At 36.9% G+C, this 22007-nt stretch overlaps 1 protein-coding gene and 2 long non-coding RNA genes across 4 annotated transcripts in view; 1 reads left to right on the top strand and 2 right to left on the bottom strand.

Moving 5' to 3' along the window:
• Positions 1–2130: 2130 nt before the first annotated feature.
• LOC116168040 (protein O-mannosyl-transferase TMTC2) overlaps positions 2131–22007 on the top strand; it is a 184275-nt gene continuing 164398 nt past the window's right edge. Inside the window, exon 1 of the mRNA XM_031483693.1 lies at positions 2131–2869. Within this exon, the coding sequence (XP_031339553.1) occupies positions 2784–2869 (86 nt within the window). The 5' untranslated portion in view covers positions 2131–2783. The remainder of the gene's footprint in view (positions 2870–22007) is intronic.
• On the bottom strand, positions 18367–20003 carry LOC116168042. Its single transcript, XR_004144697.1, has 5 exons — positions 19862–20003; positions 19715–19809; positions 19383–19655; positions 19180–19319; positions 18367–19129 (listed from the first exon to the last, which is right to left on the bottom strand). It is a non-coding gene; the product is annotated as an uncharacterized LOC116168042 (long non-coding RNA).
• On the bottom strand, positions 20014–21169 carry LOC116168043. Of its 2 annotated transcripts, none has more exons than XR_004144698.1 (4): positions 21101–21169; positions 20865–20992; positions 20082–20806; positions 20014–20025 (listed from the first exon to the last, which is right to left on the bottom strand). It is a non-coding gene; the product is annotated as an uncharacterized LOC116168043 (long non-coding RNA). The 2 variants fall into 2 exon arrangements; XR_004144699.1 differs by having other exon boundaries at positions 20865–20995; positions 21101–21167.

The following is a 22007-nucleotide window of genomic DNA, read 5'->3' as shown; positions in this document are numbered from 1 at the left end:
TTAAGTTTTATTCATTTTGTTGGTGAAAACACTGAAAAAAAGGAATACTTTGTTAGGAAACTCAAAATTAACCAAGCGAGCTCGCATCTACCATCTAAAGTTTGTTGTTTATTATGTGATTATGGGATTTGTATGTAACTGCGGCGTAAACGGCTAAGAATTCCCTGCCAAACTACTAGAAAAAGGTTCATTGGAACTGGGAGAGTTCAAATAGCTAACTGACGTTGCTGACAAGGGGGAACTGGATAGGGAAACCAGGATCCAAGAAAGTGAAGGCAGTGGTAACAATGAAACCACCCAAAAATGTACGTGGCGTTAGGAGATTTCTAGGCCTGGCCTCATGGTACCGTAAATGCACTCCAAAGTACTCTCAGATGGCTAAAAAAAGTCAAAGGTTTAGTTGGGAAAAAGCACAAGAAGAAGCATTTACCTGTCTAGAGCAAGCACAGGTACTGGAGCAGTGTTGTCCCGGAGGGACACGAGAAGGTGATTGCTTATATCCCTTAACAGGACCGAGAGGAATTATTCCACAATTGACCAGTAATGTTTGGCAGTAGTGTGGACAGTGGAAAAATCCAAGACTGTATTATCCTTCAGGTTCTCCAATTAAGTACTTCGGGATTATTGTTTATCTTTCATTTGAATTCCCGCCAATTTCTAGCTTCAGATTTGATCTGTACTTTCCCAGCAAATACACTACGTTTAAAAGCGGTTTTAAAGCGTTTTGAAAAGATAAATTCAGTATTGGTAGTATGGTATATGTACGTTTTATAGCATTCGTTTTATAAACGTAATAACACCACTTTAATATAAGCATCTAAAACGTATATCAATGGGAAATAATAAACGCATAATATTCCTACAAGAATAGAGCAACATCAGCCGGACATTTATGCGTATTATATACGTAGGATGTGAGTCTATATAATAAACGCTTTTTATACGGAACTGTGTTACTGTACATCGATGATCGATGATTTGAATAGAGAGTCAAAGTTCGGTCTATTTGAAAAAACCCATATACAAAACATGGTATTCTTTGTAAAGAATTACCAACTGGAGTCCCTATTAGAAGTTAGTTGGGCCACTAATGTTGCGACGATCGGATTATTAAATATTGAAGACTGTTCTCACAAAAATTGCACTGCATCATCTGAGTTGTTTGGATTAAAGGATCTCATATTCCTGGTAAATTCAAACGGCGATTACTAAAGAGGAAAGAACCTAACCTGAAGAGATTTGAAATGACTTATATGACTATATAATTCGAATTCATACACTAGAATTCTACAAACACAACGTGTCCTCAAACATTATGACAAAATTATAAATAAGCGCAGTTCAAATATTAAATACAATAACTTCTTTTGCGTAAAATGAGCTTCACAACAGGAAAATGCTTAAAAAAAAGGGTAAAAATCTTTACCGGGCGTAATAAAATAAAGGATCAAAAGCGATTTATGTCTTAAAAAGGATTTTCTAAATTTTCCTGCTAATAAAATAGTGTAATCGCATTTCTTTGTTTTTCATAATTCTCGTTTCGGCCGAACTGCGTGTAGGTTGTAGCTAAATGAGAACTTGCGCTTTATTAATAACATGGATGGATAAAATTACTTCGTAACGCGCTTCTTTCCCCACTTTCATTTTGTCGGTTTAGGGCGAAAATGGGGATTTAGTAGATTATTGCCAGATTTTTATTTATGATGTAAACAAATTTGAGTTACACGCCGCAGACTTTTTGGAAGAAGATGTTTCGGTGTTGTATGCTGATGGTCATTTACTTAACGAGGTTATTGCAGATGGCAGAGTACATAATTTATTGGTGTAAGGCATGCATGCGATGTTGTACCTTAATTATGTAATTTGCGTGTGTATGCTTAACGAGTAAATATAATGGGGTTGTTGGAAATGGGTATGCTAGCAATTATAAGTTGGGGTTATGGAAGGTTTCTTGTCACAGCATGGGGTTGTTTCCTCTAACTCTTCGGTTGTTATTAACGGGAACCTCCGTAGCAATATGACTCTACTACCACCTGTGCGGGCATCGCGGCGGCGGCGTCGTTGCGCGCGCCTGTGCGGGCGGTTAGGTCGCAGATTTTCAGAGGGTCGATCAGTATTCGCGCAATGCTCAAGAAGAGTATATAACGGGGTGTCCGCGACCGATGTTCGCTCAGTGCACGTCCTGGACCCGTCGCCAGGTGGGCGCTTACAACAGGTACTCGCGCGAAAAGTGGAGAGATACCAACAAATGCATCCCCAATATCGCGATTTGAAAACTTTTCACAAGACTCTGTTCACGTTTGGTCAGCCGAAAAATGTTGCCTAAATAAGACAAAGTCGTCCATAAACTGTGCGCAAATGAGAAAAAGAAGTGCTCCAGGAACGGACATCTGCAAATAGATTGCCAAAACTTAATTAATTTACTTTTCATTCGAAAGAGCCGTTTACTTTGTCATTAAATGACTGCTGCAAAAACTGAGTTCTAGAGCGAAATATAAATCTGGCCTCTTTTTTGTTACACAAGGTCTGGCGTTTCGAAACTAACGAATGTACGAAAAGACAAAAATTTGTTGAACCCTACCCTTCCAGAGATTTTTTGCTCGAAGCCGAATGATAATGTGCAACCGTAGCGCGTCCTGTGTAAATGATCCAACATATTTTAACACCTTTACCAGATTATCTCAGGTTTCCTGAAGGGAATTCGACACTGTTCCGGAAGCAACAAGTCACGCGCGCGCTACATTTTACTTCTTTGGATTTCCAGGGATGTTCTGACCCTCAGCATGGACCATGTCAGTTTGGCTTGCTGCCTACTTGCCTTTTTACTTTACTATACAACGCTCGACGCCGACTTCGTCTACGATGATAGGTAAGTTGTCACTTTCTAAGAAAATTTGGTCGGGTAATATCAAACATAAACAAGCATCTTAAGTCAACCTTTTGTTTGTTTCATCCCGGCGTTTTCGCCAAATATTTACTCGCTGCTGATTTGATTACACACCATTATAAGCAACTAGATGACTAGCGTATTTGCTTTTCATTACGGTTTTTGCGATAACGACGCGCCCGATAATATCACGAAGCTTTCCACTTTTTCACCCAATAACGAGTTACCGGTGGATATTACGAAATTGACTTGACATCATTTGTCTTTCTAAAAATAACTACAAATTCCCAAACTTTCAGACGGCGAAAGTTTCGAGTGGCAAAAACTTCTCCGCCCTTAATCAGCCGGTACCGTTCAAAGCCCAGAAATTAATTTTACAAAAAAAGGATGAACAATTTTTGTAATGTATTCCGTTGCGTGCCGTAAGTGTACGTTATTATTATTAAAGCCCTCTTTTTGCGCTCGCTTTTTTTCCCCGGTTTGTTCGCGAGAGAACAACGTCAACGACACTTGACAATCATTTATGATTTAGACAGAAACCAACTCGACGTTTTTTGTGATTGGAAACTTGATCACCCTAAACGATTTTATATTATAATGAGAAAATTTCCTCCTCGCCTTTTATTAAATAAAAATGATGAAATAGTGGTTTCCCCATCACATTAATATCTATTTTGTTCGTTATCTGAACGAGCTAGGGTGACATTTACCGATAATGAGCTTTTATTAAAAGCTCCCTTTAACACTTATCTTCCCCTACATTTTAAAGCTTTCACAAGAAGTAGAGGTGATGAAAACTGAAACTACACTCCAAACATACGAAACCTTTTAACTTGTTTATTTGACATGTGTATGTTTACGATAGCATAGGATGGGTTAGTGATCCTTTCTTTCGGAAAAGCTCACCGGTTTTTGGCCGAGGTATAAAATTAAGGAAGTAATTCCTTCTTTTTATACTTAAATTATGCAAAATACACGATAGAGCCAGATCGACCTTATCGTGTAACAAAACTTCCTTAGTTTTATGGTACTATTTCCTTTCTACGCTTTTGTTACATTCGTACCTTATCCGAGGATAATATAAAGTATTGTTTTTCACGCCAAATCCACCGATATTTACTAAAACATTGCCTCGGGGAAAAAACAAAAAAATGTAATTTACGTTAATTAACGAAGATGATTCAGGCAATTAGGGCGTTTTTTGTTTTTATTGCCAGCGCGTGTTAAAGAGCAAGGATTAACGACCCCGTATAAATTAATTTCTTAATTATTAGTGGGGAAAATTTTGAGATCTGAGCGGCTTGAGCTCAATGGAAATGCGTGTGAGGGATTGATTTTATCTCTTTCATTCCATTGGTCGTAACACAACGCGATACGAGTTGAACATGTTGATGTTAAAAGGAGTTTTACCTAAAGCTCTCAAGTCTTTCACCACTTTCACCATTTGAAATGTGGCGATTCCTTTTATAAGGAGAGAACATTTATTCATTTGCCTATATTCAATCAGTACTTTGCGTAGAGTGGTCTGATTATGACTTGTTTGTAAAAGTTTTCCGTATTTTGGGTTGGTATTCAATTTCATTGAATCCTCTTTTAGTACAAAAGTTCGTATAACTTGATATTTTCATAATTCATTTAATTTTAATATGCTCAAATTTGTTTCATAAAGACTTGTTGCGCACCAACTGAAAGATATTTTACCAAACTTTTCGTCTCATAGAGTGATTAGGTTACACTCTCGTCGCTAAATTCGCGCGCAAAAATTGGTCCTATAAAAGCCCACGAAAGCTCAAATCGAGAAAACTGTAGCAAAATTTACCCCCACTCTCAAGATAAATTTCCATTACTTATATGCACAAGGTCATACTCCTTCGACAATAATTGACATTCATATTAATATTCAGTAAGGTTAGTGTTGCGAAAAGAAGGAAAGTTGTCTTTCGAAATCGAGCTTTCTAAACGTGAATCTCCTAGCAGCGAGTTTCCTAGAGTGGATCGAATACCCTATGGAATATTCCGATTCTTATGGAATGTGGCCTGTAGAATCCATAATTTCAAACAGTTCCAAGATTGGGCTACTAGTTCAATAGTTACAGCCCTTTGAATTTTCTTTCGAAATTGGTTTCTAGTCTATAACTTTTGATTGAGAGGTCTAATCGAAAAAGTACGAATTGTTTTGGATTCTACGCACCAAAATTAATAAGAAAAAGTGTTTTCCCGAGAAATTGTGGTGCAGTCGATTTTTTGTAAAAAAGGAAGGTTATACACTGCCTTCTTTTGAGCCCCGAAAAAAAAATTGTCGCAGATCGACCCGGATAAAAATTTTCTTATAAAATGTGGCCTGTAAAATCCATAATTTTAAACAGTTCCAAGATTGGGCTACTAGTTCAAAAGTTACAGCCCTTTGAATTTTCTTTCGAAATTGGTTTCTAGTCTATAACTTTTGATTGAGAAGTCTGATCGAAAAAGTACGAATTGTTTTGGATTCTACGCACCAAAATTAATAAGAAAAAGTGTTTTCCAGAGAAATTTTGGTGTAGTCGATTTTTGGTAAAAAAAGGAAGGTTATACACTGCCTTTTTCTGAGGCCCTAAAAAAATTGTCTCAGATTGACCCGGAAAAAAATTTTTCTTTTAGAATGTGGCCTGTACAATCCATAATTTCAAACAGTTCCAAGATTAGGCTACTAGTTCAAAAGTTACATCCCTATACGTATTATATTTTTTATTATACCTGAATCACAATCTCCGTTTTAAACACTCAAATGCGTGCGAAAAAGGGCCTTTAAAACACACGTGCTTTAAAGTTGCTAAGTAACGATACTTCAAGTATGACTTTTGAAACTGTCATCTGGATGAAATAAAAAATCCTCTTAGGTCGCTTTCTGTAAATGCAGAACATTTCTTTGGCTTTTGTACCTATCCTTTGGTTGAAGCTTTCACAAACGCGCGTAATTTATGGTATGCTTCCAAATCTGTTCAACTTTTTTAATCGCAGCATTGCTTTAAAGTTTTGAATGAATGCACCAAAATATAGAAGATTTAAATACCTTTGACATTTTCTTCATATATGCCAGCATTATGGATGCATTTAAGAATGTATTCGTAAGTAACTTCCTATTCATCCATGGAAACAACTTTTCATATTCTTTATAGGTAATAGGCTTTACTGGAGTTGGATTTTACACCTACCAACGTTTGTTTAGATTTTACAACAATCGATTTAATGGACGGTGTATTATCTTTTTCAACAACGGAAATCGTTTAATTCACAAAGCGATGATTTTTATAAGCAAACGTCAAGTGACATTTCCATGGCAATCGTGAAATTACGAACAGCCCACTTAATTAGACATGTATTCGAGTATAACGTCAAAATGACTTCATTGTATTTCCTATTTTTAAATTATACTGCAGGTATAATAAAAAATACTATAAGATACACGTGTATAATTGGTCTTTAAAGCACTTGCAACGTTAAAGGCACTCCGCTTAGCGTCGTGCCCTTAAACTCGTTGCGCGTGCTTTAAAGACTTGATTATACACTTGTATCTTAATATACTATTTTGATAGCTATTATTATATTTTTAATTACCTTTAACATACATTTTTCTCCGTGTACCCTTACCTCTATCAATGTTATCGAAATCCTTCTACCTTATTATTTGGTAAAAATTTAACAACATTAACAAAACGATCCTTGCGACCCTATGATTCTTAGTCTTGCAATTCGTCTTTAGAATCTTATCTTAGTGTTTGGTATTTAGATGACCGAACTTTAGCTGACGATGCTGAGTAGTCTTATTCAACTATTAATATCAATTTAACAGCAAACATTGGTCGGGAATTTAAGTTCCCAAAATGTGAAACCTTCTGCTGCAGAATGGGCTAAAAAATGTTTACATATTGGTGCAGTATTGCCAATCGAGATTGGCTCTACATAAAATGTTAACGTTTGGAAATATTGGGCCAATGTGGAAAAAAATATTGGACCAACACAGCAATTTATACCGGTTCAACATAACAATTTGTATTGGTCCAACATAGCAATTTATGTTGCGCCAAATCAATATTGGGTCCGCATACCTTACAACATTGCATAATATATTAGAACGACCCAAAAAGCAGCTTTGCAAAAATCATTAGAGTCATGGTATCAGTTTAATGAAAAAGAAGCAATCTAAATGTGATTGTTTTTCTTGCCTTCTCACTTTTATTATTATTTTTATTAGTTGCAAAGATATTGCTCAACAGTTTCCCGATATCCAAATCTGTCGTATCCGAAATGTTGTGTCTTAATATTGCATCTAGAAGAAGTGCATGAAGCACTCAATGAGACTTCAAAATCTACTACAATAATAGACATACCATAATATCCTCTTTTGTGCGATCTTTTCTAATAGCGATCTTCCCGATCTTTAAGATCAAAAAATATTCCTGGTGCAAATATTCCAGGTATTGCGGAATTGGACCTCTAAAGGTGAAGTTCCCCGGGGCGAATTCTTCCGAGGCCATTCTCCCAGACCGAATATTACCAAGGTAAAATATTCCAGGAGAGGAAAGAGAAGAGGTGGGCACATAATTCAAAAGGTGGTAATCCTTTGGGACAGAGCTTCCTGGAACGAGAATTCCCTTGGAAGTACGTTTTTCAGGATTTCCGCTGAGGTGCATTTTTTTTGGGAGGATACACCGGAAAATGTTCCTGTTACGTTAATTAAATTCCGTTGGATTTGCGTTTTATTGATTTTACCCACATTACGTACAACTAACCCCGAATAGGTTTCGTTCGTTTGGTTTGTTGAAAGTTTTTCCGTATCGTATTTCAAGAAAAAACAAAGGCGACGTTTTTGAGATTCAATGAGGCTATTGATATCTGCTTAACCGATAAATCGTGTGGTCTATTGAACTTGGTATCAAGCTCGAGCTGACGAAATGTACACATAAAATAGTAGCGACATGATGTTATCAGTAATTGGGGGTCTACACGCTACATTCTCGAGCTAAAATACTTTCTTATAAATAAAAAGACTGAAACTTGTTAGTTTCGGGAAACCTTCTGAGTCTATGATTGTACGCGACCGCTTTGAAAGATACTATGGAATGTAAATTTCCAGTCTATTTATGTAACAATTAAATGGAAAATGTACAAATTGTTCACCTTAATCCACCGAGTTAATTTCGGAGTGCGGCCGACACCATATTTTAGCACAATTTTCCGTCAATGAATTGCGGGTAGCGTTTCCACATCTCGTCGTAACCAACAGAAGACATCAATCTTAATGTAATCATGCTTTAGTACCCGTGCGGTCTTGTTCCATAGATTCCGAGACCGCACTGCAAACAATGAAGGTAAACCGAAAAGCATTAATTAATCATAAATTTGAAACAAGGTTATTTCTAAAATTTAATTATACCGAGACAATGCGACCAAGTATTGTACTAATGCATTTAAACTTGCTCGAGAGATTCTAGGTGCTTGCGAACACAACTTCTAATTGTTAAGATTTTGATGTTGAAAGCACTTAGCCGCCAAACTTATTATAAATGGAGTAACTTTCTTTTTGAATAAATATACCACCATGAATTCCATTCCTAATTAAAATAAAGCATTCGTGCGTGTACCTCATTGAGGGAATAAGTGTGGACGTATTTATTTTTATTATTAAAAAATCCTTTTCCAGAAATAACATCGAGCTTTAATTTTAACCCTTGCGTTAGTAATAATTGGCACAACGAAAGCAAAAGAATCGAAAATAATACCATTTTTCATTTACAACCTACACTGTTTACAAGAATTCTGGTGACTCTGCGATTAAATATGTTTCAATGATTTTTTGTATGCCAAAGCATCCCAAATTTCGGGTTTCTAACCTCGTTTCAGTATCAGGGCCTAAATTTTTCGTGCACCCCTCATTTTAAGACGTTGTTTTCTAAATGATTTTTATTATTTTACCCAGAATCGTCATGAAAACTGTTCAGGCCTACTTTATGTCAGGAAAGTTTAGTTTCCACGACAGAGGCAGCCCAGACTACTTTTCCTGAGGCCTGTCATTTTACCGACCGCATCTGTAACTTTTCCGGTCGCACCTCTGTCACATGACTCCTGTCATCACTGACAGACTAATTAATTAAATGTTCTATATAAAAATTGAAAATACGATTGCGGGTAAAATTTAATACAAAACTCGTCAGTGAAATGGCACTACTTGACTCAGTACGTTAGATTTTTTTAAGGTTCCATTTAAAAACCTAAATGCTAGTCAGCCAACCTCGCAGCCAACATCGTTAGACAACTTGCGACAAAGAATAATAAATTAATGAATGACGTCAAACCAACTCAGAAGTTTTTCAAAATGTTCGGGAAGGTTTGAACAAAACCTGTATTATTGTATGGAAGTCGAAGCTCAACATTTTCAATATTTACTTGGTCGGTTTTAGATATAAACACTTAAAATAAAATTGGTTTAAAACTTAAATGGTTATAATCGAAATAAAATTACTTTCAAAATAAGGTATCACTCGACCCACCCTTCGATTTAAAATTATGGGAGTGCTTGCCGCTTGTCACCCCCGCTGGGGCTTTGCTCCCACGGGGGCGTCTTTAGCAAAAAAAAATAAAATAATAAAATTGAATAAAAAATTGACGAGTGCGCGAATTTTTTCGTAGATGTTGTGAGGTTCCCAAAATAGGTTCTGTTTCGTGTTCAAATGGCCACCCTGTATAATATACTATTGAATTTGAACGCTTGACCTAAAAACTCTAGGTTTTGGACTTTAATAAACATTTATTGTCATTAAAACGGTGTTACTTTCCTTTAATGTTTTCAGCGCCATTCGCTAGGTTCAATTTCCTAAAGCCGCATTCAATTTCTGTTCTACTCTTTCTTCCACCGAGATGGGTACCTTTCGAAGGGGCTGTCGAATCGGTTTTGCTCTCTGGCCAATGGTAAGCTTAACTAACACGTCCTTGATTTTCGGAATCGACCTGTTTTCAATTAAAGCAGTTACGTCCAAACCCATGTTCAATATCAAATACGTCTCCTCCCTCGATAACAAGGAAATCCGCAATTATTTCCTGTGTATGTTCTTTAAGTATTTAAGAACAAAATTGTCGAAGAGATTGTATCAATCTACAGAGATGATTAATTATTAACATTAATTAGTAGTGTCTGAACATAGAAATAATTTCGTACATAAGATGTACATAATTCCTTTATTGAAAGAAGCAAAAATTACTATCAAACCCAGCACCAATTCCAACAATTAAACTACAAGGTGAGAGTGTTCGTAAGGGGATTATTTCTTTTTCTCCCCCTCGGTAAAACAACTCGGACCAAGGGTTTTGTAGAATTTGAGCGGATACAGCAGTAATTCACGTTTTCTGAGCAAACAGTACCCACTCAATTAGCCATTAAATTTAATTTCGCTTTTACTAAGTTACCTTCTTTTTTTTTGGTTAATTCCTCTCGGTCGCTCACAATTCACCAAAAGTGAATTTATTGCGAGTTATTTTGCTAAAACTTCTTATTGTTATTCTACCTTGTCGTAGAGAAACAAAGGTGAAGGTAATTTGTATTTTCAGTCGACGACTTCCTTGCTGCCGCCTCCATTAATATGTTGCAGTTATTTTATATTTAGGCACGAAGCGGATTAGGTAAACGAGTAATGTTTTAGTTAGGCGATTAGTGCACACGTTTTAAGACAAAGACGTTGAATTTACCTTTGAATTAGGAAGCCGTTGCGATATTTGCCGAGATTATACCGTATTATCTCCCTCGTTATCTAAGATGTACGAAAGTACGCCACTTTGAATGCGGAAAGCTTGATGAGAGCAAGAATGCTTTACATAAATTCTTAATCTATGAATGGGATAGTGTGCAAAAAAGGGATGTATGTGAACCATTCGCTGTCGCTGTGCAAAAAAAGTAAATAAAAAGGGTGAAATGTCAGTAGCAGAATCAAGTAAATATATCCATGCTACTTCCCATCGTTTTGGAAATTTTTCCCTCACATGCCGTTAGCCTGAGGCCGGGCATTTATTTTTTTTACTTCATCGTTATTCTTCTGTCATAGGATTTATAAAAATATGCCAAGTTTCTTGTTCCGCTTTTCGAAAAAGCAAACGGCCAGTGTCCATCGAGTAAGCAATTTCTATACATTTTAGATACATTTTCATTGGCAAACTCGATCAGAAATCCAAAGATGTCTGTTGGCATCTGAATGTAAATATCATTCGTCTAACGGCAATAGCGAGAGTGTTATAGGGTTGTATAGAACCACGGAAATAGCATATTATGCAACGAATGTAGTCTATTAATCAATAGAACGAACTTTACGGAACGAGTAACTTTCAAGCTTTCTGAAGGTGATGTTAGTGCTACTACTAGAGTTCTCTGAAGTTATCGCTAAATATTGTCCCGAAACATGGAATGCGCTTGAATTTAAACACCCACCAATCCGTAGTGAGGCAAATTATCCTCCTGTTCTTGACGACATTCTTGTTGATCTCCGTTTAATCCTACGAAACCATCAAGAAAGCTCTTTCCAGTTTTCCTTGAAGTTCTTCTGGAAGAATTGAAGGTCTAAGACCGAGAGACCTTTCAGATTTAATAACTATTTTTAATTCCCCTCCAACAGCAAATTTGTTTCCTTTGCATTTGTTTTTTCTTTGTGTCCCCCAACCCCTCAGCTTCTCCTTTCAGTGGCAGACTTACGGTATAGATGAAGTGAGCTTCTTTATGATCAGCCACTGGCTGTTGAGTCTGAAGCTACTAGGCAACCTCTAGGATTTACAACCCTAACGCTACAGTTATGCAGTTCATATTCCTGGAGAACCTACGATTTGAAAGAAACTCAAAGGGAGCGCATGGATTGTTCATAATTTTAAAAAATTGGAGGTAACAAAGCAATTATAAATTGTAAGTTAGGCAAATACCTCAGAAAGATTTTAAGATGAATAGAATTAAATGTTGCTGTCCAGTAATAATACTATAAATTGGGGATCTTTGAAACTCTTAGGATTTGTAGAAAACTTGAACTATCCAATACAAATATCAAACGTATTATATTGTATTGGAGGATCCATTATTGTTTGGAATGTTAATTATTCAAATTATTGTGTTTGTCTGTCCCAATAATTTGAATTATCAAATGTATTAATTAATGTATTAATGGCATACGATTATTAATAAACTTTTTTTTGTTGTCTTGTCAAAATTTGAAAAATTACTTACAAATAGAACTGACCGCTCAACAGACGTATGATATACGTTTATACGCTAGTTCTAACCCATGTAAAGAGAAAATTGCGGTGGCAAACCTTTACTAATTATCGCAGAAAATCTATCGTTATCTCTTGGCCTATATATAGACAGCTTCGTTGAGGCAAACATGGTCATTGTTGTGGTCTTAATTTGCTACTTGTTATTTTGTCCTTTTACATTAAATGGAAGTAAATAAGAAAATATTCGAAGCGATATATTTGGACAAAATGAACCGACTATTTTTATCGAAAAAAAAATTATAGGTTGGTTTATTTACTATTTACCTATTTATTAAAATTTTATGGCCATTTCTCTAACTATTTCGCCGCTAGCAAAAAAACAAATTATCTTGTTCGTTTTTACTACGCAAACAAAGTGGTATGCGATCGAAGCTAGAGGTAAATGAAACAAAATTATTGTACGGGTTTTGGGAGCAGCACAATTTTTAGGAAAATAAATAGAGAACACTGTCCGAATTTCAACAGTCCGCACGCCCTTTTGTTACTTGTTCTTTCAACCATTTTGTTAGATAGCTTGTGAATATTTTTTTTGTACTGAATTGTAATTTCCTTTCCTTTGTATTGAAGTCCTTGTAGCGTTTTGAAAATCCTTTAGCTGCTGCTCTAATTGCAGTCGTATAAATTGTAGACTGAAAATTAAACGTTTAAGCGCATTGAAATGAATTGCTGTATTCTTAAATGCTTTATTCCTTAGGCACTAAATTTAACGCCTTCAAGCGTGTTTATTAAATCCTGAACTGTGTAGGTACTCTGGCGAAATTATATCTATATTTCCCGTTTACGAGATCCTCTAAACTTCACCTGTAGGCACCTATTTGCTCTCCCTCCAACAATTTATGCGTGGTTATTTGCTGCCTGTGACCGACTTGCACATGTTAATAATATCGTCAGTTAAGTCACGTCTTACAATGAGAGGGACATTACTTCAATTAGTCTTTTATTGCTCTAGGAAGCCAAACTGTCCTTGCTTTAATTGGATGCTATCAAGAGAGAACGTATCGCCCGGCCATTGGTAATAAGAGAATGGTTTACACGGCCTTTGTTAGGTAAATGTACACTACTTGCGACATTAAACTCCCAAATTACCTTTACAGCTTTCGGTTGTTTCTCTGAAGTACTTTCGGAACTTTGCACTTGTCCCTATATGTACGCCCTCTTCAGTTGGTCGCTCTAATATGGATTAATGAAATTGTTTACTTCTCACTCTTATTCGGGACATTCGACCTATCTGCAAGGACGACAGAGGTCGATTTAGTGGACTTTACAATCTCTTCAAACCACGTTTCGTGTTCGAGTGCCAAATGAGTTAATGTAACGGTCTCTGTACAGTTCGTTAAATTGCTACTTGTGTTGGAAGTAGTTCATATCCTTCATCTCCTTTATACGTATAAATAATAGTAATAATAATAAGAATTTATTGGGCTGCAAAAAGTGTGCTACCCCATGTCATTGTAATGTAATTGAGGCAAACATTGACAATGAACACATTGAAGCCATTACGAGCATTAGAATTAATTGGATTTAATTATGTAAAATTAAAAAATACTGTACGATAAATAGTTACTCGCTGAATCCCAGCAAATACGCTTTCGTTTAAAAAACGTTTTTAAAACGATTTGGTAAGGTCAATTCCGTATTGGTGGTATGGTATACGTTTTTGTGTTGACAAATTTTATACCTACGTTTAAAATACGATTTTTATTCATAAATATAAACCATAGAGTTCACGTTCTACGTTGATAATACGTATATATTACGTTTTTTCACGACTTTATTTATACCTTCAATCCAGGATTTTATTACTACTTAAAATCAGAAAAGGGGGGAAGTTATTATTTGTATTGTTTAAACAATGTCTCTATGTAGCGCATTTTTTAAAGAAAGAAAATACTTTAGGGGAATTATCCTAGAGTCGTGGAATCTTTTGCACTAGGTAGCTTATCCCTTGAAATTGAATCAGACGGCCTTCAAATTTTGTAATCTTAAGGGAGGGCCCATATGAATTCTGAAAGTAAAATGTGCATAACCTTTATGTGCGGCAACCAATTATTTATCTAAGATTTTGAATACGAATGCCTTTAGTAGTGCCAAGCGCGACTCATGGTTAAGATTACAGGGTGACCCTGGGAGAGGATGACTTTTATCTTTCATGGTATTCTAATTAAATGTCACAACGATAGTGTTTGAGAGACTGACAAAAAAGGACATTGCAATCCTCGGCAGAATTCATGCGGAATTACAGAGACTGCTCATACAAGGTGTACTGAAACCGCGTTAAAGTTGCGCCGCGAGTTTACCAAAGATTCATGAACGACGGTTTGACTGGAATACCGGGATCGAAACCGGGATGTTTCCCATACTTCAATGATAGCAGCGGGATGGGCTGAAATTAAAACGAAGCAAATGCGTTTTCAGGACTCCGAGCATCGAATTTCTGAGTTTCTTTATAAACGTGGAGGGGGTACGTCTAATCGCCTGAAGCATAACACTTTGTTACATTTTTCGCAGTTTAATCTCAGAAAATTACCCCCCCCTTCTGCTCCACATTTCTGTAACCTGTGGGAGAGTCGGTTAAAAATTTTTTGATCGTCGGTGATCGATTCATCGTGGATGGACAATTTAATCACCACCGCCGTTTTTCTTCGCCGTACATAGTTAATAAACAGCTTGTTTACATGTACATATTTCTCTTCAATTTCCTCTTAAGAAAAGGCACGAGAAATTCCGCATCTGGTTATACGTAATGAGCCTTTAGTACTGACTCTCCAAAGATGTACGCCTAAGAAAACATTTCCCCCGAAATTATGGTTTACCTAGTTTCAAGATCAATGAAAATTGCAAACAAACACAATCCTCCAAGCGTGTTGTACTAATTAAACGCAACCCTTTCTGCGTGGACGATTTTAAATTTGAATTTGGGTATGCTTCGGCGTGCACTAATCGTGCTTATAACGCCTCCACAGAGCTTCAAATGGTGACACTTTCAATTGACAGCAATAAAAGGAATTGACCATCATTAGCTTAGCATCCCAAATTCGCTATGGAAGTCTGGAGATACTACGCCCTTTTGTCCTAACACTGTGATCCTCCTTTCTCTTGTTTCAATTCGTTTTCTTTTGTTGTACCTTCTCGTTATTTAGAAAAAAAGGAATAAATTAGGCTCATTAGGAACGTAGTGGGTGGAAGATTTATTTCGTTTGCATTACACTTGCTGTAATTCAAGAAAGATGCTTCGTCTTATTATCACCGATTTTTAATTAAACACAAAAGTAGCGCGCAAAGGACGTAAGCCGTAACTTTATTACGAACATCCCTTGTAGATGAATCTTCATTAATTTGTAGGTAATATAAAATAGTGCGCGAGATAGAATGGTAGCGCTTAATACTAACATACCGCCTTCTAAATCTCCCAAGATTTATAAATATTTCAGAAAGCAACCTTTTGCTTCCATAAATTCTTTAATTAAATCAAGCTAATTAGTAATTTAAGTGTGATTAATGCAAATGCAGTCCCTCTTTATTATAAACTAATTAGCAGAAAAAATTACTGATGGGACTTAAAAATTGTCTAGATATCAATTAGGGAAGATATCCCTAAATTTAATAGGGCCTAATTTATTAAAATTTCAGGTAGTTTAGCAAGGCGTTGCGCCCATTTAATTCGTGATTTATGCAGATTATGAGATATATTTTTGGAGGCTCCCGAGAGCGTCGGTTTTAATGATGTCCCGGACTCGTTTTCTGCGCGTTCCGTTTACGTAAGTGAATATTGTGAGGTTCAATAAAATTCCTGAGAGAATCAAATTACGCGAGATGTTTAATCAGGTATACAGTTTAATTAACGGCAGATATAACTGCGCATAATTACGGATACTGCCGAGTTGATTTTCAATTTCAATAATATTTTATTTCGGAACTTCTGTTTATTTGAAACAATATTTTATCCGGAACCCTTTCGTTTACTTTCTCAGGCCATTATAGGCAGATATTAAGGAATTCTGATACAATATAGATATAAAACTAGGAAGTTTTATGATTTATTACAAATCCCAAAAATATATCCAGGGAAAGATGGTGAGCTGATATTTTAGGTTTTACGCTTTTTTATATAGTATAAAGGGATCAATAAACGAAATTGCATTCCGTTGATATTGGCGAAGCGACGGTAGAATGGGACTGATTTGTGGGCTCGCTAATTTGCTAATGAGAAAAAATAAATGTGTATTTTCTCATGGTTCTTTTTCGTTCATTTTAACAGTCTGATAGAATGAAAGCTTTAATACAAACGTAATTGTTCTGAGCTTACAAGTACGCTTCGAGGATTCCGCATTCATTTTATATTCGTGATGATTGTTTTTATTCCCTTTTTTCTTATACAAAAGAAATACCCCTGTTCCCTATTAGATATTTGTCTGAACATCCATAATGTCTAATCAAATTGGAAGACTCTCGAAGACTCTTGTGGAACCCTCACCCACTTCTTTAATTTCACTCAAACCTACGCATCCTTCATTCCGTTTCGATTAGAATGTAATAAATTCCTAACATGGTTGATCGAATTTAATTTTTAGATTTCAAACAAGATAGTAGGTAGTACCATTGAATAAAAACGCCATTTTTATTCAATGGTAGTACCAACGACTAGGTACCAGATATAAAAAAGTTCAACGCTATTTAAATATGAAACCGTTTTATTCCCTTCAAATGAAGGAAAAACGAGTTTGAATTTTTTATGTGCAATTTTTCGTATTATTGTGGTTTTCGCCATTTCGTATCGGAATTTTTTGGATTATTTAATTTTATAAAATTATTAACAAGAAGTTTAGCATTAATGCTCCATGGTCCAAAAGTTTCAACAGTGAAAGGTACAATTTTGACTAACTTCTTTATATCTTTATGTCTACAAATGTTCGGCTGAAGAGACGATAGAACCTGGGATATAACGTCCAATACTAATATATCGTCATTCCGTCTCATACTGTCACTTCGGGAAAGAGGTTCAAGATGCAAGGCCGAAACAAATGCTCGTTTTAAAACATTGTTTATTGTGGCATGTCGGGACAACCTTCCATAACCTTTTGGACATGACAAACCGTGGTGTTCCAGGCGGTTCCTAGTGATACCGCAATTTCTAAAATGCATTTGTCCAAGAGAAATCCTACTTGAGTTAATGGCAGGGTTTCTACCCATGTACCCGACTCAGATGCAGCAAATAAAACTGCTTTTTGGAGTTACTAGAAGCTGCACAAAAGTTGCTTTAATTTACTACTACAAAAAGTAGGCATGAAAATGAAGGTTTCAGGATGATTTTGGGAAAATAATTTCCATAATTAGTAATGTCCATGTTTGGCTCGAAATGGGGTTTTATTTCAATTGTCGCGAAATGAAAACGTTACCGTCCCCAAGTAATTTTAATATGCAAACGATAAGTTAAGGTTCCCGACTAGTTTCGACATTACCTATGTCATTTTCAAGTGACTAAAAAGGTAAAATTGGGTAGAAAATAGCGCTGGGGTATAAAAACTTACAGTTTCAGTTTTTTTTTGAGTTGGATCCATCGTTCCTCGAAACGGGGGTGGAAATATATTATGTTATCAAAAATCTCTAAACCTTCCCCATATAGTTAACTATATGGGGAAGGTTTAGAGATTTTTGATAACATAATTACAGTTTCAGTTTAAATAATTGGGGTGACTAGTTTTGTCAACCTCTAAAGCGGATTATAACAGTTACAGAACGTACGATATCACTAATATAACAATCGAAATAATCGACAGACTCGAGTGTTTTGTCTGTTGACGAGAATGCAGTAGCAGAAGCAAAAAATCCAAGAAAAAAAAAAGGTTGGCCGCTTGGAAAGCCAAGAAAACCGAGAGACGGTGATGAAGCAGGCAAAAAGTCAAGGGAGTCGAGCAGCCAGCGAAACACTGATCCGAAAAATTGATAATAATGTGATAAAATCTGTGATAATTATTAATTATCTAATTATAGTAGTCCGTTTTTTATTGAATTACCAATCTGTGATATTTCTACGCATTGTTTTTGCTTTTTTAAATGTATATAATATTAATTTATTTATATTTACGAGCATTTTTAACTGTTGAACACTATAAACGTCTAAAATTCGAGATGTACAACTGTATTATACAGTGGAATTGTAGGGGACTTATGAAAAGATATACGGACCTAAAATGCTCTTACATGATTTAAATCCTATGTGCGTGTGTGTTCAAGAAACACATTTACAAGTACGTCAACCATATTCTTTACGAGGATATGACTTGATCCGAAAGGATTATACAGACGGTCAAAGAGCATCGGGTGGGGTTGCTATTTTCATTAGAAATGGAGTGTACTTTGAACCACTAGCATTAAGGACTAGACTTCAGGCAGTCGCCATCAGAATAAAGATCACCTTATGTAATATTTACCTTCCAGATCAGGATTGGGATATTGAGGATCTTGAGACGGTTATCGAACAACTACCTGCACCATTTGTTGTGACAGGGGACTTTAACGTGCATAATTTCCTGTGGGGTTCTTTGAAAAATGATGCTAAAGGACGTATTGTTGAGAACTGGTTAAATAGAGATAACGTGGCCCTCCTTAATACAGGATCGGCTACGTATCATAATGCTCGATCGAATACATTCGACGCTATTGATCTGACTCTGGTTTCACCCATATTGATGACTAAACTGACGTGGAGAGTGATTGATGACCTGCACAACAGTGATCACTTCCCCATAATTATTGAAACGGACACGATTATGCCGCAAAAGACCGTAGCTAGACGATTTCTAGCCCATAAAGCCAATTGGGTGCTGTTTCGAGAAAGTCTTCGGGTTCCAGCAAATGTAAGTGTTCAAACTATGACGGCGTCAATACTAAATGCGGCAGAACTTAGCATACCAAAATCGGGAGACAAACCTATTAAAAGACCTCTTCCGTGGTGGAATCCTGAAATTAAAGAAGCGGTGAAAAATAAAAAATAGGCATTCAGAAAGTACCAACGGCATCCCACAGTTGAAAATCACATTGGGTTTAAACGAGCCAGAGCCATCAGCAGACGTATCGTACTGGAGAGCAAGCGGAAAAGTTGGAATGAGTACACATCAAGTATCACAACAAGAACTGATATGAACAGTACCTGGAAAAAAATCAAAGCAATTAATGGAAATTATAAAAGCTCAATAATTCAATCGATACAAACCTCCCAAAATATAACTACTGAAGATTCCCTTGAGATCGCGAACACGTTGGCCAATCATTTTGCTAATATGAGTAGTTCTGCTAACTACCCAGATATCTTCTCTCAAACAAAAAATGAAAGGGAAACCGATTTATGTTTTGCTACAGCACGTCACCTAGAATATAATGCACCATTTATATTAAAAGAAATGGAGTTTGCGCTTCGACATTGCAAAAAAAAAAACAGCACCCGGGCGCGATTGCATCTCCAATGAAATGCTCATTAATCTCACACCTGAAATGACAAGAGCTCTACTACAGTTATATAATCAGCTATGGGATGAAGGTACTTACCCGGATGAATGGAAGGAGGCGGTGGTTATACCGGTCCGTAAACCTGGAAAAACTCCTTTAGATCCTGCCAGCTATCGTCCAATAAGCCTTACGTGCTGTATGGGAAAATTATTTGAAATAATAATTAATAATAGGCTGCAATGGTACCTTGAAAAAAACAACCTGTATGTACCGTGTCAGGCTGGTTTTAGGAAAAATCGATCCACCACCGATCACCTTCTCCTATTGGAACAAGCTATACAGGAAGCTTTTCGTAAAAGGGAACACTTAGTTGCCATCTTTTTTGACATCAAGGGTGTATACGATATGACCTGGAGACATGGTATTCTTGAAAAAATCCATAACCTAAATTTAAGAGGCAACCTACCGCTTTTAATAAAATCCTTTCTATCTGCCCGGCGTTTTCGTGTGAAGGTCCAAGATAAGTTCTCTGAACTTAAGATCCAGGAAAATGGAGTACCTCAAGGGTCCACCCTTAGCTGCACGCTGTTTGCAATGGCCATCAACGATATTACTATAAATGTAACCGAGTCTGTCAGTAGATGTATGTATGTGGATGATATAGCCATTTTTTTCTCTGGAAAAACAATCGGTCAAATTAGTCGTAAACTGCAACCGGCCATCAATCGAATTGTTGGGAATGGAGCAAACATTGGAATGACCTTTTCACGGGAGAAAACCCAATGTGTGCACTTCTGCAGACTACGAACTCCGCACTATGATCCGCTACTTTACCTGGACGACAATCCTATCCGATGTACTGAAACTGCCAAATTCTTGGGGCTTACGTTTGACAAAGCACTGAGATGGATCTCACACATCGAACAATTAAAAACGAAGTGTATCAGGCGTCTCGATGTGTTAAAAGTATTGGCACATACTAAATGGGGAGCGGAAGTAAAATGTCTCATTACGATCTATAGGGCATTGATACTGTCCCAAATTGACTATGGGTGCGTGGCGTATTCGTCCGCACGAAAATCGCTGCTTGCAACGCTAGACTGTGTGCACAACGCTGCCATAAGATACTGCATAGGGGCGTTTCCTACAAGTCCAGTGGACAGTCTGTATTGTGAATCGGGAGTTCCTCCCCTAGACATTAGGAGAAAGCAGTTAATGGCTAACTATATCATAAAGATCAAGTCATTACCGGATCATCCAAATAATGTGCTGTTTAACGTTGACTTGGACCTATATCGCACACGTCCGACCATCACGCGCCCTTCTTATGTGCGGTTTTGCGAACATCTTGAATGGCGGAATATAACTCTGCCTATACTGCTAGAAGAAAATATGCTAGAATTTGAACCATGGACGATGCCCATCATTAGAGTAAGGAAAGACCTGGTAAGGCTTAAAAAGGAAACTACTGACAATGATACTTACCTACGGGAGTTCCAAAGCATTTGTAACCAGTATCCTGCACATGAGATCATATACACGGATGGGGGAAAACTGAACGTGGTGCTGGGAGCGCAATCGTCATCGATGGTATACCACATGAATGGAAACTATGTCGGTTCTCTTCCATACTTTTTGCTGAGCAATATGCGCTGTGGCAGGCGATTATGTATTGTTCCATGGTTGTTGAAGGGAAATTTTTAATTGTCACCGATTGCCTGAGCGTTATCAATAATCTGTCGCAAATATTTTCTGATGACGTTATGACTAGAAGGTGTCAATCTGCCTTGAACCCCATACTCGAACGCATTGAAATAGTTTTCATGTGGGTACCAGGTCACGTCGGAATTCCTGGAAATGAACAGGCGGATCGTGCTGCTCGAACGGCGATATGTAAAGATCGTGTGGACGTCAACTTTGTTATGGCTACAGATGCGAAAAAGTATCTGAAAGAAAAGAGCGTACTGGAATGGCAACAGAGATGGGAAAGGTGTAATACTCACCTAATGCAAATAAAGCCGAACGTTGGTAAACTGTACACGGTGCGCGACGGGGACAGAGAAATAAATGTGAAGATGCACCGACTACGAATTGGACATACTGGTATCACGCATAAGCATATATATAAACGTGAGCATCCACGACAGTGCGACCGGTGTAGAACAACCCTCACGATTGCTCACTTAATGGGAAACTGTCCATTATACGGTTTGGAACGCGCGACACATAAGATAAGGGCAAATTATTCTGAAAACTTTAATCTAGACAACTGCAGAGGCACGTTAGCTTTTATGAAGCAAATAAATATGTATAAAGATATATAGGGCGGAGAGTGTGAGAGATGGTTTGTGCTGAAAGGGGATATGACCATAGCAGTCGAACCCTAATTAAA

Source organism: Photinus pyralis, unplaced genomic scaffold (assembly GCF_008802855.1).
Source record: "Photinus pyralis isolate 1611_PpyrPB1 unplaced genomic scaffold, Ppyr1.3 Ppyr1.4_LG4, whole genome shotgun sequence".
Taxonomy (NCBI): domain Eukaryota; kingdom Metazoa; phylum Arthropoda; class Insecta; order Coleoptera; family Lampyridae; genus Photinus; species Photinus pyralis.
This window is presented reverse-complemented; position numbering and strand designations above follow the sequence as displayed.